The 26,273-nt window shown below is 41.5% G+C and overlaps 1 protein-coding gene across 10 annotated transcripts in view; it reads right to left on the bottom strand.

The window, feature by feature from the left end:
* chst6 (carbohydrate sulfotransferase 6) overlaps nt 1-26,273 on the bottom strand; it is a 126,638-nt gene that overhangs the window by 61,897 nt on the left and 38,468 nt on the right. For 4 of the 10 annotated variants that reach the window (XM_039763431.1, XM_039763433.1, XM_039763429.1 and 1 more), the window contains 2 exons: nt 22,410-22,542; nt 22,234-22,281 (listed from right to left, as the gene is read on the bottom strand). The exons of 3 other annotated variants lie outside the window; for them this stretch is intronic. In XM_039763431.1, the coding sequence (XP_039619365.1) occupies nt 22,234-22,281; nt 22,410-22,432 (71 nt within the window). In that variant the 5' untranslated portion in view covers nt 22,433-22,542. The remainder of the gene's footprint in view (nt 1-22,233; nt 22,282-22,409; nt 22,543-26,273) is intronic. 3 more of the 10 variants (XM_039763437.1, XM_039763434.1, XM_039763435.1) reach the window with 1 other exon arrangement.

Below are 26,273 nucleotides of genomic sequence, written 5' to 3'. Positions count from 1 at the left end.
TATATATAGTTAATTAAGACCATGCAAGCAAGACACATAATTGCTAAGGAAGGAAGAGAAGGTAAAAGTAAGCGATCGCAATCAAAACGAAGATGGACATTGTGTGGAAATATCTCCTCCTTTACTGCAGCCTAAAGATGTCAAATTAAATGGTGAGTACAGTATGAAATTGTCTCTAGAATAGAATGCCTTTTATTGTCACTATACGCATCTACAATGAGATTAAAAGCAGCTCCTTCAGTGCAGAAAAAAGTTCTGTATAGGGCTTGTATGGTTGTTTTTTAGCTTTAGCATAACGCCGGATCTGCGGCCCCGCTTCTGCTTTCTTTCCCTCCTCCGTCTGTGTTGTCTCCTAGACCCGACAACAATCCACGGAGAGCCCGCTGGTCTCGCTAGGTTGTCTGGGATGTTGTGCGTGTGATGAAAAACACTCGAAACAGATGTCTGGCTCTGGACACCGATGTCTATAAGGTTCTGAATGGTGTAGCGAATGTTCGCCAAACCGATCGTGCACAAACAAGGACAAAAAAAAAAAAAGTACAAAAACCAACAAAAAAGTGCACTCAAAAGGAGAGCCCTGAGCCGCTGCGATCATGCGTGCCGCCATGCTCCTAGCTTAATCGAAGTAGGCTTGGCACTTTTTATAACTTTTTGGTTAGTACATTAGAAAAATGATTGGTGTTTTGGTAAATTATGCACATTATATTATATATCAAAAATGCCAGCAGTCTCAAATTCTCACCGATAAACATTATAAATATACCCGAAGAGACACTTTTAAGGAAATTTAGAAAATTTTGCTTGGCGAAGGGGGTCGGACTAAATACCGGTCATCGGCAAATACATGTAATTTAGTAGGTAGAGAAGGGGTTCGGCTAATATACCGGGTCGGCCTGTATTCCGGGATCTACGGTACTGTAATCTTTATTTCATTTGGATTGTTTCATTATAGAGACAGTAATACATCATAACTTGGGGCCTTGCCTGTTAGAATCACCCAGTAGTATGTCGTTGTCCCAGAATAGAATTTTGGGATGGGAATTGTGAAATCTTTATATGTCACCTTCTAAACATGTTTTGAATATTCTAAACTATTGTAATGCTGTGCATTTTAATTCACTAGAAAAGTTCATTAAACGAAACGAAATGAAACTATAGATTGAAACCATTTTGACACTGGGACTGTACAGAAAATTCAGTCAATGTTCCTATATATAGTCACGCACGCGCGAGTAGGAGACCGCGGACGGATCTTAACACACTTGGGAAGACATCCGCTGGCAGGGAATGGCGGGGTACTAACTTTTTTCCTTTGCTTTCTTACAGAAAAAAAGACCGCCACCATAAGCCGGGTTTGCCCGCAGTACGCTACTTCTGCCCTTCCTCCTCCATTGTTCCTGACGTCATCAATCCCGTCTTCCCCCACGGATCCTTCCCAGCATTCCTCCACTTCCGGCTCCTCCTTCATAAAATGGCCGCCGACGCCATGAATCAATGTCGTGCATACATAGAAACTTTTGTTTATGTATTTTGACCCTTTTTGTTTTTGTACTGTGGAGAATTGTACAGTATACGGGGCCGGAAACCCCAAACCTTTATGTTGTGTCCTGATTCGTCTTTTACAGTGGCGTAGTCAGCCGGATAGAAGATCCGATAATATGACAGAAGGACAGGACCTCAACACAGTGCTGCAAGGGATGAATGCACAGATCCTATCCCTGCAGCAAGCACAAGCCGCTACCACCCGGGAATTGGAGGCAACGAAGGCCAGGTTGGCAGAAGCCCAGAGGGTAAGGCCCGACCCGCCTAGACCAATGCCTCCGCCTTTGTTACCCATGACCGACGCGGACAACGTCAAGTCATATTTGGGCATTTTCGAACGGATGGCCACCCGGAACGAGTGGCAGCGGTCCGAGTGGTCGTCCATTCTGGCGCCCTACCTGAAGGGACCCGCACAGCGGGCTTATTATGATCTCCCCGAGGAGGAGGCCGCGAACTACGACCTCCTAAAACCGAAGATCCTGGCACGCTACGGCATCACGCTGGGCCAGCAGGCGGCAGAGTGGCGGAACTGGCAGTTTGACCCCGAGAAACCCGCCCGAGCACAGGCCTTTGAATTCTGGGGCAAGATGGGGCGTTGGCTACGGCCCGAGGGACCCCAGGCCCAGAAGGTCGTAGAGCAGGTGGCCTGTGAGGGCTTGGTCAACGCAATGCCCAGTTCCCTCGCCCAGCAGGTCCGGCGGCATCCCTACAAGGACATGCCAGGACTCCTGAAAGTCCTCGAGCGTCAGCTTGCGGTCCTCCGAGTCGAAGGGTCAGAAAGGCCAGCTCGTGGGAACCGGCAGGGACAGGTGACCACCCCCGAGCTCCCTCGACGCGCTGCAGAAGCGCCACAGAGACCCAAAGAAAAGTCGGCCTCCCCGCGCTGTTACAAGTGCGGTGAGACCGGCCACCTGCTACCGACCTGTCCTATGAACATCCCCACGGAGCCAATGGACTGCACCTGGGCCTCAACGGAAAGGTACTGTACCCCGTCACATCCCTTGGCGAGTCCAAACACGGGAGTGATGTTGTTGAATGGGCATGCGGTGGAGGCTCTGTTCAACTCCGGCAGCAACATAACCATTGTGGCTCGCCGTTATGTGTTACCTCGACAGTGGCTAAAACAACATCTACAAGTCACTTGCGTGCATGGAGGGACCAAGTCGTATCGTTCTGCACAATGTTATATCACCTGGAAGGGGGAGTTCACTAAGTTGGTGGTCGCAGTGTTGCCCGAACCCCCCTATCCGGTGATCTTGGGACAAGACTGGTCGCATAAAAAATGCGGTAAGACACACACCGCTCCCGGGGCCTCGTTGGGTCTGGCTATGAGGGGGCGAGGCACCCCTCCCGCGGTCTCCATGCCGTGCTCTGGGGCAGGCCCTAATGGCGCTGGCACATCAGGGGACGCTTCCTCGGTGACGGACCCTGACCCAGAAGAATCCGCCGGGGGAGGAACTAGCCAGGGAGCTCTTCCAGTGCCCAGCTCACAAGACCCTCTGGGTAGCTTGGATCACCAATTTCGATCCACGCCGGCCTCATTCAAGAGGGAGCAGTTGAATGACGATTCCCTGCGGTTTGCCCCGAATGCGGTGGTTCTGCCAAAAAGCTCCCAAGCCGATGGATCCATACCATGCAAGCCCTTTTTTGTGCTTGAAAATGATCTGTTGTATCGGGTGGCGACCCACGAGGGCGAGGTGCGGAAGTTGCTGCTAGTTCCGCGTCCCTTCCGGCGGAAGGTATGCGAACTAGCTCACGCTCTCCTCCTAGACGCCCACCTCGGGGCCGAAAAGACTTTGGAGAGAATTAAGCTCCGCTTTTACTGGCCTGGGATCAACGAGGAGGTCCGGCGTTTCTGCCAATCCTGTCCGGAGTGTCAGATCCGCCAGATTCCTAGGAGGGGCCGCGCTCCTCTCGTCCCTATACCCCAGATCGATATCCCCTTCGACAGAATAGGGGTCGACTTAGTAGGACCCCTGGAAGCCTCAAACCGTGGCCACGAGTACATATTGGTTATGGTGGATTACGCCACCCGCTACCCAGAGGCGGTTCCCCTGCGCTCCGCTAACACCAAAAATATCGCACGGGAATTAGTCAACTTATTTTCCAGAGTGGGTATCCCCAAAGAAGTCCTCACGGACCAGGGTACCCCCTTCACCTCGGATACGTTCAGGGAGGTGGCCAAATTACTCCGGATAAAGCACCTGAAGACGTCTGTCTATCACCCGCAGACAGATGGGTTGGTGGAGCATTTTAATCAGACGCTTAAACAGATGCTCCGCAAAGTAGTCAACGCGGATGGCAGGAACTGGGACCAGCTCCTCCCGCTCGTGCTTTTTGCCTACCGGGAAGTACCTCAGGCCTCTACGGGCTTCTCCCCTTTTGAGTTGTTATATGGGCGATAACCCTGAGGCATTTTGGACATACTAAAAGAAGGCTGGGAGGCTGAGGCCCTTCCCTCCTCTAACATACTGGAGTATGCGGCGCAACTGCGCGACAGGCTCACTAAAATCAGGCCGCTCCTAAAAGACCACATGACTCGTGCGCAAGCAGCGCAGGCCCGGTGTTACAATCGTAACTCCGTCCTCCGGGAGTTCTGCCCGGGGGATCGTGTGATGGTGCTCGTTCCTACCTCCCACTCTAAGTTACTCGCTCACTGGCAAGGGCCATAGGTTAAGGAAAGAAAGGGACTCGTCGACTATTTGGTTAAACAGCCCAATCGTCAGCCGAGTGAGAGGATCTACCATGTAAATTTATTGAAACCCTGGAAAGACAGGGAGGAGCTTCCCGACTCCCGTAGATCCCTCTCCCTGTTCGCCTGCACGTCTGCCCTTAACCTCGGTGATGAGCTGACGCCCCTACAGCAGCAGGAGTTAACCCATGCGATCCGAGCCGTCCCCGAAGTAGTGGGGGAGTCACCTGGCCGGACCTCGCTGATTGCGCATGACATAGTCACGGACCCCGGAGTAATCGTCCGGGAGAGACCTTATAGACTCCCGGAGGCAAAAACGCGCTGAAGTGGAATTGGAGGTGCAACGAATGTTGGATATAGACATTATTGAGGAGAGCCATAGTCCCTGGTCCAGTCCCATCGTCCTTGTTTCCAAGCCAGACGGCTCCTGGAGGTTCTGTAACAACATTAGACGTCTAAATCAGGTCTCCAAATTCGATGCCTACCCGATGCCCCGCATTGACGACCTGCTTGAGCGGCTGGGTACGGCTCGATACTTGACTACTCTTGACATGACGAAAGGGTATTGGCAAATTCCCTTAACAGCATCCGCAGAAGAAAAAACGGCCTTTAGCACCCCTAGCGGGCGTTGGCAATACAAGGTCCTCCCATTTGGGCTGCACGGGGCCCCAGCGACCTATCGTCATCTATTCCGGCACCTGGGAGGAGCATCTATTGCAGGTCTCTGCTGTCCTCACAACACTAGCTAAAGCCGGCCTCCGCATAAACCCTCGAAAGTGTTTTTTGGCTTGAAGGAGGCCAAGTATTTAGGCTACCTGGTGGGACGAGGACAGGCGAGACCACAGTGTTCAAAAATCAAGGACATCTTGGAATGGCCCCATCCGAATACCAAGAGACAGGTGCAGGCTTTCTTGGGGTTGGCGGGGTACTACCGCCGGTTCGTACCCCGTTTCTCTGAAAGGGCAGCACCCTTGACCAATTTAACAAAGAAGGGCGCTCCCTTATGCGTGGTATGGAATGACAAGGCGGAACACGCATTCAGTGACCTAAAAAATGCCCCAACGGCGGCACCTGTATTAAAGACACCCGATTTTGGGCTCCCTTTTATTCTCGTGTCACGCACGCGCGAGTAGGAGACCGCGGACGGATCTTAACACACTTGGGAAGACATTCACCGACAGGGAATGGCGGGGTACTAACCTTTTTCCTTTGCTTTCTTACAGAAAAAAAGATGCTCCACCACCATAAGCCGGGTTTGCCCGCAGTACGTTACTTCCGCCCTTCCTCCTCCACTGTTCCTGATGTCATCAATCCCATCTTCCCCCACGGTTCCTTCCCAGCATTCCTCCACTTCCGGCTCCTCCTTCATAAAATGGCCACCGACGCCATGAATCAATGTCGTGCATACATAGAAACTTTTGTTTATGTATTTTGACCCTTTTTGTTTTTGTACTGTGGAGAATTGTACAGTATACAGGGCCGGAAACCTCAAACCTTTATGTTGTGTCCTGATTCGTCTTTTACAAAGATATATATAACAAAAAAGACAGAATACAAACATTAAGAAAAATGTTTATCAAAGGAGCTTGTAAGACAAGGAAAGCAAATATAATCATGATATCAGTATCAGTTAAATAACTCTGTAAATATTTGCCACCAGATATAATCATCAGGTCAGGTCATAATGGGGAGCATGAAATGACACAGCACATTGCTGCACCCACCACACAACAAAATAGCTCAGGATCCCGGCTGGCAACCCCAAAAGGCAGACTTGCAATTCAGTCCCACCTTCTGGAAAAGACTATCCAACTACAACAGCCAGGTGTTAGTGGAAGTTCCCTTGGTCTGGTCCAGATGCTCATATGAGAGGGATCACCCTCAAGGAAATGCTCCACATGACAGTAGTGCCATAACTGGTGCTCTCTTATAATGCAGGTAATGTGTCTCATTTGGAACTTCATGAGCAACTGTTTGTTCAACACAAAGTCAATCCAGTGGTACCCATGGATTCTCAGAAGAGACACAGCAACAAAGGAGTCCAGTCATTCATCTTCACCAACAGATGTCCCACAGCTCCTGGACCCCACAACCCTCCCCAGGCACCCAGTCCACGCAGGCACTGAACAGAGAAGGAGCCTCCACCCTACAACACACCCCGATGAACCCCAGAATCAACTGGGAAGAACGCAGGGGTTCTGCCTTCTCTCTACACACCACTCCAATGTACAGGCCGGCCATGACATCAAGCAACTTTGGGGGGATCCTACAAAGTCTCAGGATGTCCCACAGGGCAGTTCGATCAACTGAGTGAAATTCTTTACAAAAATTGACAAAGGCTGCAAAGACACTCTACCGATATTTGCATTTGTGCTCAATGAGAACCCCTAGTGCCAGCATATGGCTGATGGTAGATTTCTTGGGTATAAACCAAGAATGCTCCAGTCCCTGGCAGGTGAACAAGTGGTCATGGATCCTATTGAGGATGATGCTTACCCTGCACTGAAAGCAAGTTTTTTTCCCCCCTGTAGTAGCTGCAATCCAGGCAATCACCCTTCTCATTCCAGATAGGTATGACAAGTCCCGTTTTCCATTCAGTTGGGATGTTGCCCGTCTCTCAAATTGAAGCAAAGATTGCTTGCAATGCCACAAGGACAGCCTTGCCACCAGCCAGGAGAAGTTCACCCCGGATACAAAAGATCCCTGCTGCCTTCACTACTCTCAGCTGATTAACCATCTGTTCAATCTCAGTGAGACTGGGTGGTTTACAGCTAATTGGAGGATCAGCCTCAAGAACCATGGGCCCAAAAATGTCCAACTGCAGAGTCATCCGTAAGGACCATTCCATTACCTGCCCTGACTGCAACTCTCCCAAGGAACAGATTCAGATGAGCATAATGCTTCGATTCCTCTGTAAGCAGGTCATGGGTCACTAGACCATAGATGGTGGTCACTTGCTCACAGATTCCCCTAACAAACACCTCCTTATCTGCCCCCAGAGCACTCGCAGCTGTCCTTCTCACTTCGAGGTACAGACCAGAGTTGCCATCAAGCCATGCGCTGCGACACCCCTCAATTTCCAGGGTGCTCTGCGAAATGAAACACCCCCTTCTGGTAACACTAGCAACACCAACACAACCCTCTGCAGCCTACATGGTCTGGAATGTCTCCAACATCACATTAGGATCAGCAGTCACTTTCAGTCAGGGCCCTGAAACCAGGATCCAGTGATCCGCAGCCCCAGACCTTTTGCAAAGTCAAGGAACATAGAACCACTTCCACCATGGTCACCAGTCCCATGGGGAAAGACACAATCCTCACAGCCTGCCCTGTCAGTTCCAGTGTTCGCATTGAAGTCACCAATGACCAGAGGAGTGTCACATCATGGGCACCTATCAACCACAGAGCAAAGTTGCGAATACAATGTCTCCCTCACCAAGACACACTCCTCAGTCGAAGCATACACCGAAACAACACATAAGGCACCCAGAGAGTGACATTCCTAAAAGGCTCCCATTACTGATATTCAGTTACTTTAAAAACAAATTAAGAAAAAGGAAAATTGAACAGCAAAAGCTACATGATAACATGGCTAAACAGAAGCCATTTTATTCTGCAGAGTTTTCAGATTCATTGTCAATTTAGAGTTTCATACAGCAGTAAAATTATTATTGCCTAATCAGGTCCATTAAAACATAACTTATCAGCACCAATGTACGTTGAAATGCATACACTCAAAATACTGCATATTCAGTGGCATGATTTTTCTATGTTCACAAATTTCATATTAGCAAAAGATTATAAAACAGATTGTGTATTTTAATACATTCATTTATTTTACAATCTATTATGTAATAAGGAAAACTGGACCTATTTCAACAGAAAATAGCACGAGACAGGAACAAACTCTGCAACAGAGGGCACAATCACTTATACCTGGCCAATATGACTCATTGAAGTCATCAGTTAAGCTGACACAATGTCATTTAACACTAGAATCCCTGAAGCCTACAAAAAAACTTGTAATGCTGGGCCACCTTAAATTCCCTCGCACCACCTCATCAGCATCTTCTGTTTTGCAAATGTATCGATCAGAACTGGCAGTAGGCAGCATTCTAACCCATTCCCCAATGACGCAGCTTTAATCGTACAAAGTTCTCCCAACTCAAGTCTGTTTATCTGGATGTAAGGTGCCTTGAATTGCATAGGGTAAATCATATAGAGTTATTTGGAATGGAACACATACATTTCATGTGTATTCCGTGTCTGCAACAATCTGTAAATGTAGGATGACAGAAAATGCAAGGCAAGAAATGTTGAACACATAACTAGAATAGTACATTTTTTTATGTTCTACTAATAATTGGCAAAATGCTGACGTGAAGTCTATAATGTATGAAGAGTGAAGTCCAAATATCAAAAACTTTCATAAAAGACAGATAACACGAAACAAGTATATTTTTTTTTCTACAATTTAACCAAAGTAAAAGAAATTGGGATAGGGTATGACATACACACACACACACACACACACACACACACACACACACACACACATTTCTGCTTGGCTGGTATGGAAGTAAGAACGGCTGTCTCCAAGTCGGGAAGTTGCGGGCTCGATCCCACATTCTTCATGCATTAACTGTTTTGAGTACTGAGCTGAGCGGCTATTATTATTGCTATTATAGAATAAAAACACACATTGGATTTATCCGAGTCTGTAACAACCAGTTTAAATGAGGATGAGGGTTCTAAATCGGAGAAAGAGAACAGACACCCTACCCTCAAGAATCATCCACTCACAAATAACAACAACACAGCTGCACCAGGCATAAAGGCGAAAGATGGCACTGTTTTGATGCACCCTGTGGATGTGCATCATCCAGCCAGTGAATCTGCCACATGCTTCATGTCTTCAACGAAAACAGCAGGGTCTACAGAGCTCGCCAAGGTATTGTGCAAAGTCCGGTTTGTGATGGTCTTTATATAAAATCATTTATATATGTATATAAAAGCCAGAACAAATGTAATTTACCTTGATTTATTCACTTACCTTCCTAAAGTCGCAAGTAGACTGCAGAGCTTCCTGTGTTTGATCGACACAGGCATACTGACAAAATACATGTGCAATGCAACTCCTTATTCAGGAAAAGATCCCAGTCATCCCACGGGAGAAAGACTTTCCGAGACTAAGGTCATAAAGCTTATGGAGCAATTTCTGGACAAAGGCACAACCGCAACAACAGTTATGTAAAGTGTGACAGGAGCTTCCACCTGTGGCTAAAGTCACTTTAGTACACGAGCAAAGCAATGGTACTGAGAATGTAGACAGACTTCTTTTTGGGCGAATATCTGCATGTCTTTGAGGACATGCATGTGGCAGATCCAGGGTGCAGCTGCATTGTTCTTATGTGTGGGTGGAGGATTCTTGCGGGGAGGGCTTCTGAGGGCTGTTCCACGAAGCGAGCTAACCTCAAAATCCAGGCTTATTTTGATAATCCCGGTTTAATTTCTCGAAATTCGGTTCCACGAACGAGGCTAACCTGAAGCTCCACTAAATTACTATGCCAACATATGCTCTTGGACAAGCCTGCTCCGTGGCAGGTTAGTTGTGAAGCTTAGCTTAGCTTGATGAATATGATTAGACAAGCCATGTGATGTCACAGCACGACATTCTGCGGGGCTGGGATTATTCTGCTGCTGTTCACTCCCTCTTTCGCACACATCGACCCTCCAATATAAAATGATTACAAATTACATGCAGGCGATTCTAATTACTTAGAAAGTATAAAATGACAAGGAGTGCATTGAAGGCTTTTACATGAATAACCATGGCGTGCCCATTTATTCATAATCCAGTTGATGAGGGAGCGAGGCTCATTCCTAGAGCTTTAAGGCAACAGGTTCCACAATTACTTTGGCCCAGGATAGATCCGTTGCATTTTGCGGATGATTATTTATCGGCTATAGATTTAGTAGACACAGTATTGCATATTTGTGTCAGTTATTGGAACCTTACATTTCTAAAAACACACGTCGCTCTAAAGCCCTTACGGTTGCACAGTCTTTGTGTATCGCTTTGCGTTATTTTGCCAGTGGTTCATTTCTGTACAGTGTGGGGGATGCTGAACATTTAAGCAAAGCTACAGTGTGCCATGAAATCAGGAAGGTTTGCGTTGCATTACAGTCCTTTTTAAATATATTCATTACCTTTCCTGGTCACCGAGGAATTCTTGCCATTAAGGAAACTTTCTTTGGAATTAATGGTGCTTAATCTTTAAACATCTACTCATTTACAGCACATAAATCATTACCTGATAAGTAACTGAATTTAATTTGTCAGGCTTTCCTAACGTCATTGGAGCCATTGACTGTACACACGTGAGGATAAAGGCTCCAGCAGGTCCAACAGAGCCTGATTACATAAACCGCAAATCATATCACAGTATTAATGTACAGGTAAGTACTGATAATATCTCACATTTATATACAAGAGGTGAAAGTGTAGTCGTCCAACATTAGCAATGTATGTCATTACCATTTCCTAAAATGTTTCAGATGGTATGCACTGCTGAACATCTAATTTCAAACATTGTGGCAAAATGGCCAGGATCAGTACATGATGCCAGAATTTTTCGCGAGTCTTCACTGGCTCAAAGCCTCAGACAAGGTAAGTCAACTAAAATTCACAAATATACTATAGTTTATTATACTACAGTCTAATGTGTTTACTTTCCATTATAGGAATTTTTCCTGGTGTGCTGCTTGGTGACAGAGGATACCCATGTCTACCGTTTCTTCTCACACCATATACAGATCCTGCAACACAAGCAGAAAGACATTTCAACCATGCCCGTTGTAAGACAAGGACACGCATTGAAATGACATTTGGACAGTTAAAATCCAGGTTTAACTGCCTGTGGCATCTCAGAGTTACACCAGACAGAGCGTGTGACATTGTAGTAGCCTGTGCAGTTTTGCATAATGTGGCAATACTGCAGCAGGAGCGTATGCCAATAATGACGCATTCTTCACTTGCTGCCAGGACCTTTTCGTTCCACTCATGTTGCTCCTGAAACCAAGCATTATTAATAATTATATTAATAATTACAATTATATATCACTTTTTATCCAAGATGAACCCATATAATTAACATGCTGTCCTGTTTATCAATGTGTTAAAATAACCTTAAAAGTACCTTACAACTGGTAACAAAATGCATATGTAAAAGGAAATTTTAATGACTATACATTTTGAAGGCTTGCAACTGTTCTCATTTAGTTGTTAAATAGTTTGACATCCTTAACACAAAAGTTACTAAAATCATGTTCTTACGCATTTAACTTGTCAGCTATTTTCTGCCATGCAGCCTCACGAGCTTTGATAATACAGCTCGTGTTCCCCTTTCTAATTATTATAGCTTTGTAGTCCTCATAGGCTTGTAATAACAATTCTTGCTCCGCCTGCGAAAAAAAAACGCAGCTCTTTCCTTAGTTTCCATTCTTACTTATCCAGCATCGATTAACAAGGCTGCCTTTTATATCGCGTGGACACGCACGAGCCTCGCTTATCAAGCTTGGCTTGAATTAGCGGAGATTAAATACACCTGAATTTTGTTCGTGGAACTCAATGAGCCTGAAGTGAACTGTTAGGCTAACTCAAGCGAGGCTATTACAAATAATCCTCGATTTTATAAGCTCGCTTCGTGGAACAGCCCTCTGTTCTCTTTCTGCCATGTAGAACCCTCATCTTCATCTGAGTTCACCTCTGTTACAGAATGTCTATTTGAAAAGTAACATTGTCAGCGTGAACGTGACAGAGAATTAAAAGTGAATAATAAAACAAAGTGCTAACTTTTACAGGTACCATAAATTTTCACCTGCTGTAACTGACTCAAATAAATCAAATGTATGTTTTTATTCTAAAATAATAATAATAATAGCCGCTGACTACTCAAAACAGTTAATGTATGAAGGACCCAGGATCGAAACCACAACCTCTCAACTTGGAGACAGCAGCCCTTACATCCAAACCAGCCAAGGAGATGTGTATGTCTGTGTGTGGTACCCTATCCCAATTTATTTTACTTTGGTTAAATTGTAGAAAAAAGTGCACTTGTTTTATTATATCTGTGTCTTTTATGAAAGTGTTTATTTAATATTTGGACTTCAGTCTTCATACATTATATACTTCACCTCAGCATTTTGCCAATTATTAGTAGAACACGAAAAAGTTTCTGTTCTAGTTATGTGGTCAGCATTTCTTGCTTCACATTTCCTGTCATCCTACATTTACACAGATTGTTGTAGACACAGAACACACATGAAATGTATGTGTTCCAAATAACAATATATTATTTGCCCTATACAATTCAAGGCACCGCACACTCAGATAAACAGACTTGAGCTGGGAGAACGCTAAAGCTTTACGACTAAAGCTGCATCGATGGGGGGATGGCATAGCAGGCTGCCCGATGCCGGGGCCGTTCGACACATTTGCAAAATAAACGACGCTGATGAGGTGGTGCAAGGGAATTTAAGGTTGGCCCGGCATTACAAGTTTTTTCGTAGGCTTCTAGTGGTAAATGAAAGAGAAACATTTCAGTCTTCTCTCCTCCACAGAAATTCTTAAGGATAAGAAAACAATAGTGAAATCTTGAATTTTAGCTGAAGTATTCCTTTGAAAGTATTCTGAATGAATTTACTTACTTTAGGTATTATGTCCTCTAGTAGGTGACTCTGTTACAATATTAATGTGGTAAATGTAAAATAATTTAAGATTGAATTAAAAATGTGTAAACAAGGCGCTTTATAGCGCCCGACCCAGCACAGACCACGCAGAGGCACGTGTTCACACTCGGGGTTTTTTATTTATTTTCTTCAGCCGTGGGCACACGTCTTCCCCGTGTCCCACAGGCCCAACACAGTCCCAAAGCACAAAATACACACAAAGCAACACTTTCCTTCCTCCACCACTCCTCCCAGGCAACCTCGTCCTCTTCCTCCCGATTCTGGCCTCGATTGCTGGGAGGCAGGCCCTTTATACCCCACCCGGAAGTGATCCAGGTGCCTGACCAGCTGGTCTTAATTGCACCTCCGGGTGGGGCTGATAAACCGTCCAGTGTGGTGGCTGGATCTCTGCAGCACCCCCTAGCGGCCACCCCATCTCCCAACCGGGCTGCTGTGGTGGACTCCATGTCCCATGGAGCCACGGGGGAGATTGAGGAGGAATCCACTGCCAGGGAGACTGCCCCCAAGCGCCCCGGGGAAGGTATTGCAATGTCCATGATGGCTCCCCCGGGACGTATGCGGCAGAGGCGTCCCGGCCGGGCATGGGACCCGGCTGTCCGTCACAAATGTAACACACCTCAAAAATGGATACTGACCTTCACATTAGCCTGCTAGGATTTATTCTGTCACATTATTCACTGCTCCTATAAATATATATATATTAAGTTTCTCAATTTCAGTTATCTATTTTAACTTCTCTGTATGCTACATATTTAAAATACAGAAGATGAAATAACAGATGCGTAAAAAATGTCTGTATTGTAAGCTGCTTAGTAACGGTGTACAAAACATGAAGCAGAAAGATCACTGTTCAGCATAACAGTGCCTCCCTTGAAGCATATTAAAACCACTTCATAATGAACTTTCCATTATAACAAAAAAAAAAAAAAAAAGAAACCAGGTACAGGTAAAGAAAATGCCAGTCACGCAACCATAATTTTAATGAGGGAATTCCAGGAACACCTTTGTTGACTTATACTGTTCCTAACTTTCACAGTTCAGTGAAAGTAGACGGTCAACAGAGTATTTAAACACCCAAGAGCTTACACCATAGAATAGCAAATCTAAAAAGCTGACCACTTCAACCTTTTGCCGCATTTACATTTAATTAACTATTTATATGTCAATTTCTTAGGTGTGAAATTTACTACATAAATAATTTCCATTTAATAATTTACTCTTTATATTAGCATTTTACAGTGCTTGAAGAATATTTTTCACAGGAAGAAAACATATATAGCTACTAATATTTAACCTAGGGTTGTTTAACTTCATGTACTTTATGCTGTTTTGGTGCACATGACAGAAACAGAGTCACAGCACTAATTAATCGTAAGGAGGCTGCTTTAAAAGCAAAGAAGTAAGTTCAAAACAGCCTCAAGAGTAGCTATCTCATCAAAATGCAAGGCTGTAGAAAAGCTCGATTGCAAGGTATGAATTAGCTATTTAAGCCAACAATTGATTCTCAGATGGAAAATATCTAAGATGGTGTTTTTAATAAGCCACCTACCAGAAACATCAAAGCTCATTGCTTAAAGTAAATTAAAGACCTGAAGGATCGTAGACACATAGTTCAGCTGCATTCATACTTACAAGTATAACTAATCAGACTCTTATAGGTTCCTCTTATAATCTAATAGCTGGATTCAAAGTTTACAGAAAATGCTCTTAAAGATGCTAACGCCCTAAAGCTTATTTAATGCACCAAAAAATTATACTGAATGTGAAAATTTGACAAATAAGATTAAAATATAAGATAAAGATTTAACTGCAAAATAAAAGAAATTTAAAACCTCCAGAGTGAAATCAGGAAAATAGTATTATTGCCTAGAAATTGCTATGATATTTGTTTGGAGTGAGTGAAAGATTTTGGTATTTCGTACAATGTATTAATCCCTGAGGCAATATTGTCTTTTTGCATGGCCTTTGGGGATGAGAGCGCAGGGTCAGTAATTGTACAATACCACAGAACAATTTTCAGGTTAAGATCAACGGCGAAACTGAGTAGGATCCCTTCTGGCAGTGCATATTGAAGTTGCATTTTTTTCTGGGCAGATGTTTTAAATAATATTTGAATAAGATAATAGAAGGTAGTCTTGGGCGGTATGCCCAAAATTCTATATCACAGTATTTTTCAAATTATACCGGTTTCACGGTATTTGACTGTATTTTTTTCCCCCCATACAGGAGTGGATGTTAACCACATTTTCCACTGCAATTACTGCACTACACTAAGATGAGGCGCAGGCAGCACCGCGCAGAACACATTCACTTAATGATATTCCTGATATCTGAAAATTTAGAATGCTAAGATAAATACTTGATATTATTTTCATGATGAAATGCATCAAAGCAGGTATTAAACATGAAGGGGGTTACGATGGAGTGGCAGTATTGCTGCTCCCTTGCAGTAAGGTGTCCCCAGATGTAGGTTCAGGGTAGAGAACTTTATGGCAGGTATGACAAGGCTCCAAAACTGGATGTATGAATGGGTATTGCACAGGTTTAACTAAAATATTGTGTAAATGTTGGGTTCGTGATCTGGTGGTCGGAGACACACACACAGAATTCAATTGATGTTTTTGTGAGCGGGCTTTCTTTTTTGCTTGCATGCTATTTCTGTCTGACGTACCAAACCCCCAGTTCCTATCCTTCCTTTTTCTTTCTCCACATAACCAATCACCACACGATAAATGTCTTTTTATAATTAGTTTTAATTTCACACTTAGACCACGGAGTGTTCAGAACTTTAAAAAAATCTCTGTTATGTTTATTGACATGCCATCGATTCAGGGTTGCGCCCATCCCAGCAAACATTGTGTGTGAGGCAGGACGGGGCACCAGCTCATCGCACAGTGAATACAAGTAATACATACACTAGCAGGGTCAATATAGCATAACAAAACCCCACATCCTACATGACTTTGAAAGGGAACTGAAGCACACAGAGTAAACCCACCAGAAAAACATGCAAATTCAAGGCAGGGAACACCTGCAGTGCAACCTCCACGCCACCGTGCCCTTACATGATTAATACATGCTTTAATGCATTTCATCATGAAAATGATATCAAGTATTTATCTTAGCATTCTAAATGTTCAGGGAGCAGAAATACCATGAAATTAACGTATTCTGAGTAATGATCGCTGCCTGTGCCTCCTCTTAGTGTAGAGGAAGTCAGTTTAAGAAGCATGTAGCGATTAACATGGCTCGGGGAACACAACACAAAGCATTTAATGTGCTACTGTACATCACTTATGATGGTGTTTGAGAAAATCTAGTAAATTAAATATTCAATTTAAGATGAAGGTTAGTTTACGATATTCTAATTTAATGACAAATTACAAGAATAAAATCAACATGTCAATTTTATTCTCATCATAAGCGTTGAGATTAAAGTGGAAATGTCACACTATTACACAGTACCCAGGTACATTACACAGTATTGGAAAAAGAAAATAAAACAAGTGCAACTTGGCTTGCAGTATTATCCAGTAGTATAGAAGCAGTATTCACACATGTGAACATAATGGTCCACATTCAACCTTTTAAAACCAAAGTACATGGGGTCCTCGGGTTACGACACAGTTCCATTCCTACAACAGTTATGTAACCCGAATTTTGGTGCAAGTCGAAACACACGCTAGCCTAAGTCATTTACCTATCCTAACACATTTGTAAAATCATAATCTAGAACATAAAAACACAACTAAGCCACAGAAAAAGGAAAAGGACATAAATATACTGTAAACTGTACTGTAGTAACAAAAATTGAGTGTAAAAAAAAAAAAAAAATCCTTACATTTTCTCCTTCTAACGTTTCTCAATTTTTTATGGGAGCGAGAGTTGTAAACGCGAAATGTTGTATGTCGAGACATTGTAACCCGAGCACCCCTGTATCTCCAGACACGGCGCCTTTTTTCAGCAAAAGTTCTTCTGTGTCATCATGTTCAACTTTATCGTCTGCTACAGCTTCAGTTTCGGAATGTTCTCTGTCCATTTTCACCATTCAATACCTCCACTAACGCATGTACTCCGTTGTATGTGTGTTTAGCGGTGCAGCAGTGAAAAAGGTCGCCCCTTAAACAGTTTCTCACTACGCCACATTCCGAACATTGTTTAGGCTATTTAAACAGGTGTTGTGGTATAAGAAAAATCCATATCATAACAAAAATAAAAAATGTTTTTTAGTATGAACCGATATACCGCCCAGCACTAATAGAAGTAATGGACTATATGCTTATGCTGCAATCAAATGTGTCTTCATTACAGGAGTACTTTTGGTATGTCAACACACTATCCAGCCTTTCAACCTAAGCCACTTGGGCACACAACTGTAGAGCCAAGGAGAATTTGGAGAGGGGAAAAAAGTTGTTCCTGCTGTAGAAGAGACTCCTGTATGAAAATGTTAGTGTGATGCCTTTATATTTTTGAATATATACTAATTTCATTTGTTTATTTATGTATTTATTTTTATCTATTTTTTTTTTTTTTACATATTTTACAGAATGCCCAGTGGCAGCAGGGATGTTATGGGCTACCATTAGGCTCAAGACAGAAGAACCTATTTTTCAGAGTTCATTTGCAAAATACACGCATTAAACCAAATTTTGCATCCACAGTTTAAAGAAGACACTGCTGTGAGGCAACACCACACCAAACACATCACTTGGATGTTATATTATTTTTAAATGTATGCAGACGTATTTAATAGATATTACCGAATTGGTACAACTACTCAGAGCTTCAAAACAGTAAATCTGAATTCCGGCCTAGAAAATGCCTCTATGTAGACTGCACATTCTTCCCATGTCTATGTAGGTTTCTCTCTAGTTTTCCTCCCACAAGTATACTATGTAATTATCAAGAGAAGCCAAATTAAAATGTCGTAAAAGTAGGGTGGCCAAAGGAGGATAAAGTTGGAATACCTGTTCAAGGCAGTATATAATATGGGAGGGTCAATGGGGAATAAGAAAAGGGACGACACTACCCACTTACATTACTGGGTGCAGCTTCCTGTATTAAGGCACCCTGCATGATTACTGACCCTTTCATTATGATACAGGCCAAATATTTGGCAGAAATACTGGGGGCTTCCAGGGAAAGCTCTGGATAAACAACCCCAGAGGGTTTATTTGAGCAGAAAAGGCCCAGCAGTACTTGAATAAGCAAGTTAAAGGAGTGGACGGTTGAACACTACTGTTCTCTGAATACAAAAAAAAAAAATAAAGAAAAACAGAAATGCTATTTATTGACCACAACAAGATTCTGTCACTTTTTAAATTTAGTTGGAATCACCTTTAGTTTAACCAAATCAGCACGCAATGTAGGTGTATCTTTGACAATAGCATGTCATTTAAAACGCACATTACAAGACTATCCAAAACATGTTTTTTTCACCTTAAATGTTGAAACATTAAGACATTTTCTAAATATGCAGGATACTGACAGATGAATCCATGTATTTATTTCTAGTAGGACTGACTAGTGCAATGTGTTATTCACTGGCTATTCAAATTGATCCTTGTGCTGCTTTCATTACATTTACAATACTGCTGCAAAAATTACTATAAGAACCAGAAAATATGAAAACAACTCCATTTCTTATGTTCTTATACTGGCTCCCAGTTAAGCTTAAGGCTGATTGCAAAATCCTAATTTTAACATATACAGTCTTGAATGACCAATGCCCTGCTTATTATCTGAACTTCCATTACTTAAAAACCAAAGGAGTACACGAAGATCTCAAGATGCCAACATACTTAAGATTCCGAGGATTAATTAAATAACAGTGGGATTTTGAGCTTTTAGTTACAGGTTCCCAAAGCTGTGGAATGATTTACCCACTAATAAGAGAGGCCCTTTCCATCTCCGCTTTTAAATCCAGGCAGAAGGCTCACTTCTTTCGCAACAAGCTTATTAAAAGGGCAAGCTCAATTAGGGGATGCACTCTAGACCCTCTGAAGGTAGTAGCGAAGGACAGAATTAAAACAAAACTGAGTGCCATTATGAGTAATGCTGCACATCCCCTCTCTGACACAGAGTACTTTCAGCCAACAAATTATTCTGCAGAGTGCATCAAGAAACGCTAATATGGCTCCTGTATACCAACAGCAATATATCTGCATAATGCCTTACTGGGACTTTGACAGCCAAGTCAGAACTTTTCTTTCTTTTGAATTTTCTAGCTTTATAGTCATTCCTGTGTGTGCTCAGTCCAAAGTGTGTATGTATATATTTTCTTACTTCTTCTTTTGACTGCTGCTGTTAGGGGTTGCCACAGTGGATCATCTTCTTCCATATTTTCCTGTCCTCTGCATCTTGCTCCATTACACCCATCACCTGCATGCCCTCTCTCACCACATCCATAAACCTTCCCTTAGGTCTTCCTCTTTTCCTCTTGCCTGGCAGCTCTACCCTTAACGTCCTTCTCCCAATATACCCAGCATCTGCACATGTCCAAACCAACAGAATATTACCTCTCTGACTTTGTCTCCTAACTGTCCAACCTGAGTTGACCATCTAACATACTCATTTCTAATCCTGTCCATCCTCCTCACACCCAATGCAAATCTTAGTATTATTTATATTTACTTATTAATCTACCTATTATGTATTTATTGACTTATTTGAAGAGCTTCTGTAAAAAGGTAAATTTCACATTGGAGACAAATTTAAGTTCTATCTATCTGCAGCTGCTAATTAGTTGTACATATTGCACCTCTGCTTTGTTAGTCACTTGTGCAGAAATATATATAATGCAATATTTATAAACCATTACTAACCCTCCTTTATTCAGTTTGTCTTTTTGGGATCTGAATATGGCACTTGCTGCCACTTTTTACTGCCAAGCTGTTTACCTGCCTATGGGAAAGTAATCTCTGATGAAAGAGCATTGGAATCATCAGATGGAAAGATTCTCTCACCAGACTGTATGTCCCAAGCACAGACTCCACTACAGAATATAAGGAGTAGGTAGGCAGCTAGTTGGCCAAGGTCTTCAGGACACGGACGATGTACGACTTTGTCTTTGACTTTCTGTTTTACAGTTTTAATCTCTCCCTTTGTTCATCAATTAATTAACAGACAGATATTGTTAGATTCCTTTTATGTTAATCAGTTCCTACTTTCTTTTCTGTATGTTTTAACAAATCTGTATTTTATATGTATTAATTCTGTATTTTGGAATTTGTATAATCTGTATTCATATTTTACCTGAGAATCTTTTCACAGTTGTAATAAGTTATATAGCATTAAATTATACCGTACTGTACTTTAAGTGGTATTAAATACTCCTGGGACCAGTCTTAAAAGAAGCTGCAATGACTGTCAGTCAGAATGAGAAAAGAACAAAGGTTCAATGGCTGGGTGCTGAGGCTACAACAAGAGAGACACAAGGTATTAGAAAGGGAAGGGAGTGTTCATGCAGGCCCCGTTGGCCAGGAGGTTTACTGTTTTCTGTCTTTTTTTGTAACTTTTGCTCATTCTTAACTGCTCTCCTGTACTTATTACTTTGGTAATAAAACCTCTGTTTGAATCACGTATGTCTTAACGGTTTCTTATGGGTTAAGAATGAGCTCTGTAATGTACCTTTCAGTCCACACATTCTAAATTTAAAAATTTTTTTATTAAAGCCAGTAGAATAGAACAAAGAAGAAAAAAAAGTACGTAAATTAGTATAAAATATATAAATTGGATTTATAACTTCATTTGACTATTACACTTGACTATCTAATAACAAAAGAAAAAGTATGTGTTTTAGAAAGCTCAATGTGACTAAATTCAAATCCTAGTCCAGCCACTGTCTATAATATAGTCTCACAGACTCTATATGGTGTTTTACTCAAGGTATTCTTGTTTTCCACCCACATTTGACTGTTAGGTTTAGATTATACTTGTGAAATCCTCATCTTGTGCTGCATTTTTCACAAAATATTATTTATATAAAGAAATGCAATTACATTTTTGGGTACAAAGTTCCACCTGTGTTTCTTGAGTTTATCCATCCATTTTGCAAATTCTCTCAGGGGCATGGGTAGTCAGAGTGTATAGTGCAGACAGTAGCCTTGGATACAGTACCACTCCATCACTGAGCACCAAGAACACAAACACACACACACTCAATTTACTGTGATCACTGTCAAATACTCGGGAATATAACATGTAAGAGAGTAAAAATGTTTGATTACATGTGCTGCAAGACACATTAATAAAACTTTCATGTATCTACAGTTGATGCCTGTATGTCATCATTGCAACTAAAATTGCACATTTAATGCTTGCAAAATTATGACTACTGTACTCAATAAGAGTCAGAAACTGAGGTCACACAACAGGTAAGGCATTGTCACTTGTTCAGTAACTAGGTCAGTAGCTCCAAATATGATATTTTTTTCCATGGAGTCAATTTATTTTTCAAGGCAAAAATGACACAATGATTAACTGTAATAGAACAAATAACATTACACATTAAAATTATGACGAATACATGGAGCTTTTCTTATGGCCAATGCAAGCAATTACATTTAACTGAAACAAACTCAATAAATGCCATTATTTACTCCAACCAATTTCCAGACTCAAAAAGCCAGCAACCAAAAACTTCTTTTTCTTCAACAAATGTAGCACCTATTTCCCTGTAACAATCACTCTAAAACAAATAAACAAAACCACAAATAAAGACACAAACACCTAATAACTTGGCATAGATAGTAGCAGAAGACAAAATGCTCACACTCGCTACTCCTAGTTCAATAAACTTAACACAGTGTACCAAATAATAATGCAAGACCCTTGGCAACTTTAAATTCAGCACTTAAAACAAATGTCCAAAACAGGAAAACAGCACATTTGGCAAAGTTTTCTGACTTTTATTAAAGATTGAAGCCCTCAGTATAGTGAGAAATTCTTTATTTGAGAATCAAAAATTAGCACTATGGGGTGGCATGGTGATACAATGCATAGCACTACTGTGACTCACTCCTCCAGAGATCAGCATGTGAGTTGCAGTTTACTCTCTGTCTGTAAGGAGTTCAAACATTTGCTATTGCTGCACAAATTTTATGTATTCCACTTTCCTACCAAATCTTTAAAATGTACTGGTTAGGTTACTTGGCAAGACCTAACTGGTTCCAATATTCGCAAGACTATGAGTGCATGAGCATACCACAGTACATTAAATTGACTTAATGTTTATTGTAGGTTCTTACCTTGCAGATGATACTGCTGGGACTGCCACTAGTTCCGATGAACCAGAACTGGAAACACAAGTTAGAAAATGGAAGTATGGACGTAAATTATAAGCAACAGAGAAATCAAAATAAAAAGATCAATACACTGTACTTAATTTAAAAAAAAACTGTACAGTTTGAATATTTGACCCAACCTGGTTATTAGATGGTTACACATATTTCCTTTATATTGTTATGGCCAGTATCATGAAAGGAAGATTTCATTTTTATTAAATTCCAAAGCTCTAATTCAACCTCCTGTTCCACAGTTGTCCAAAATATGCAATGCTGTAGAAAACAAAAGTGAAACAAAAGATAGCAGCAGCACAAATTTACTCATGGTTTTCATTATTGCTGAAATTATGTACAATAAAAATAAGAATACATCTGTCAAACAGCACAGTATGTCAATCATGTGGTGCAGCATTACAAAAAGACTGCTTATTATTTAATGTACAGGCCATGAAACAATATCTTTGCAGTATTTACTCACTTTCATTAAAGTATTGTACTGTATGTCACACTGTTTGGAGGTAACAAGTCTAAAAATGTTTTCCCCAGACTGTTTGGCTGGCAAACCATGACTATACCTGCTGCAAATAAACCAATCTGCAAACATGTATATTTGAATAAGTGACACTTTAATTGGTAGTAGACCATCAACTATCAAATGTTAAGGTCATAATGATAAACTAACAAGGGTCATCTTTAAAAAAAAAAAAAGTGAAATAAAGGAAATATCAAACTGAACAAAAATGGTGAATAAACATGTACAAAAACTAGACTGACGTTCAGAGAAGTTTTAAAGGGTGTTTAACTTGAATGATACATCACATCCATCTACCCATTTTCAAACTACCTTTAAACCACTTCAAAGACACAATGTCAGAAACCATCGCAACAGCACTGGGCAAAAAGCATTAACTAGTCCTAGGCACAGCATCTCTCCATCAAAGTTCATATGCATGCATACACGTAATACTCACTTACAGGGAGCCAGTTTAAAGTCAATATGACCAACAGGAATAACTAAAAATGACTTAACCAATACTTCTGTACAACTGGCCTAATTAAACAACGGCTCCTTGTGCTTGTCACTCTCACTGCCCACTTGCTTTCACCTCAACTTTTCATCAGTGTATCTAAAGTGTTAGTCTTAAACAATACAAACATCAAGTTATTAAGAATATAACAACTATGATGATAAATCTTGGAGTAGGCCAGATTTTCATTTCACTGCATGTTATACCTGTATAACTGTGTGTGTGTGACGAATAAAACTCTTGAATTTTTACTGTTGAAATCTAAAACTACACTTGTAGAATTTGTAAATGCTTGGTATAACTTGCATAACTTCCATAATTAACATCATGTTACTTCTTCAGCCAAATACCTCAGGGACAATATTTTTTTTCAACAATGAACTATATATTTACATAACATATGACAGTTAAATTACCATGCAAACAGAATGACCCCCCTGTAAACATTTAATGTGTCATCACTACCACGTGTTTATTCTCACAGTTTGTTGACATCTTATCTCCTGCAAGCTCTTGGCAGTCACCGGTTTATATTTCTCTTCCTCTTAGTTAGCCATGTGAGGGAATGTTATGATACAAAGACACCTGGAAGTCTTTTTCTAGTCACATGCATTTAGATACTTTATTTTTTTATATGAAGCACAATACATGTGAACTCCTCTGTATACTTTCATTCTGCTCAAGTTTGAATAACTTTCACTGCAGTCTTGCTTATACATGAATTTAAATTTTAGGGGATATATAGGAATGCTCTACACTGATGTCCATTGATCAGATAGCAGTCAGAAAATGACAATTTAAAACAAGACCACAGAGTTGACATGATACGATGAAACGAAAGACTTGCACACAAAGATAATTTTATAAAAATAAAACTATGTCTAGCAACCTGGGATAGATACAGTATTAAACTGGATGGGGATGAGGAGTGGTTCATGTCTTAAATAATGAAAGGTCTACTTGTCTCCATAATGTGAGGAGGATATCCTCTACTGATTTTGCATTTTTAGTGCTTAAGAGGGGAAGAAAACACCAAAGCAAATATAGAGCTCTTTAAGTCTGTATCAATCTAAATTAAATAAGTAAAACAGGAAAGGGCAGAAATGAATGATCAACTTACACTTATAAATATAGTTACATAACAGGGATGTGATTACTGAGAGCAAAATTGAAAGAGTTTTAAAAAAAATGTCAGGAGTGGTGGATCTGATGACTTAAAGTAGGTCATTTTAAAATACAGGTGTAATATAAACAGAAGGAGATGACACTTATGAGACATATGTTAGTCACAAGACTAGTAGCAACAATGAATCCACGTGAAATGATGCATAATATTGTTGAACTTGTCAGATAAAATTTTACAGATTGGAATCAGGATTTTGTGCTAAGATTCAGAAGAAGCAGGAATCAGAGTTTTGTGCTCACGGCTGTGAATCTGAGCAAGGGCTCTGGAAGCAAAGTCTGTATTATAAAACAACAAATTAGACAGCAGATAGAAATGTGAATACCAGTGGACCTTCATCTCAAGTTCTACTGACTCAAGTCTCAGTTTCTCTGTTGGAAGGTTTAAAGTACACCAAAAGGACATCTCCAGTGAAAGCTCCATTTGTAGATTGTACCATATGTCAAGAGCAACCTCTGATAACTTAGTAAATACAACAACAAATTAGAAACTCAACAGCTTTCTGTTGTTTGCAGCAACCATGGTTCTAACACATTAAAAGGTATTACTGATGCATGCTACTTGGCCTGCTTTTTGCACAATCTAATCCACCTCTTTTGCTAACATGACAAATAATTTTATATAAGTATGCTGTTATTACCACAGGCTGCCTGAAACACTATGATCGAAAACACAGGTTTGAAAAATGTATGAAATGTGGGGAGACCAACCCTATCCCAAAAGCGGGAGGCACAAAGTAGTACTAACCCTGTACAGAAAGCCAGTCCATCACAAGGCAAACTCAAGTGCCCCTACAGTCTTTCATAAAAGAACAAACCAGCGTCAACTACTATCCTAAGAAAAACCCAAACAGACACAGGGTAAAAACATTTAAATTCCACATGGACAGTGACCGAGTCAGGATTTAGATTTATCTTCCTAAAGAACCGCAGACCACTCTGCCACCCCTTTATATCTTTACCATTTATTATTATTTACTAGCAGGAGTACCCGGTGTTGCCCGGGAATCTAGAACTGGTGAATTTCTCAAATGAAAGAAACAGAACATAGAAATAGAACAAACAGTTTTCTGATTCACATTTTATTGTAAGTTCCTTCACTCTGGATTTTGTCTGCTGTGGCGTTTCACACGCCCTTGAAATAGACTTTCTTCTGGCATCTGAAGTGGACCTTCCAATTTTACGCCTTTTTTTTTGTTGGCATGGGTATATTCGTGAAAAGCAGGACAATTATAATGCGTTACATGGTATTACGTACGTAATAAGCACCACAGTGTGATGAATGTACTTTATTTACAATACGTCGGAAAGTGAACAAATAGCACCAGTCAGTCAGAAAAAGCAACGCTGAAATGGTACTGTGAGGTGGAAAGCGGGCAAATAGCACCACAAATACGGAAAGCCAGGCACACACACTGGGTTGTTCACGTTTTAAATCCATACGGCAGTTTCCCTTCACCCGATGAAAGGAGTCGGCCTTCTCATACTTGGACACTTCTGCCATCTCATGGCAATTTAAAGAAACATGGGTAAAGAACGACGCACAGGGACCAAATGTGCCGCTAGATGGCGCCGGCGTGAACGGCTGTTGCAACGTGCGGCCATCACGTCGATGATAAGGATAGGGATGTGTGCCGATCGTTGTGTCGGTGAAAAGGTACCCTGCGCTTCACCACGAACATTTTTCACAACCAAACATACCCCATGACCTCCTCCTGGTCACAAAGGAGCCCCATGCCCAGTTTGGTGGCGATCGGACGCCTGGTGCAGATTTGTATAGCAGACAAACAAACA

The sequence above is a fragment of the Polypterus senegalus genome, chromosome 9 (assembly GCF_016835505.1).
Source record: "Polypterus senegalus isolate Bchr_013 chromosome 9, ASM1683550v1, whole genome shotgun sequence".
Lineage (NCBI taxonomy): Eukaryota > Metazoa > Chordata > Cladistia > Polypteriformes > Polypteridae > Polypterus > Polypterus senegalus.
Note: the sequence above shows the minus strand (reverse complement) of the source record. Positions and strands in the feature narration are given on the sequence as shown.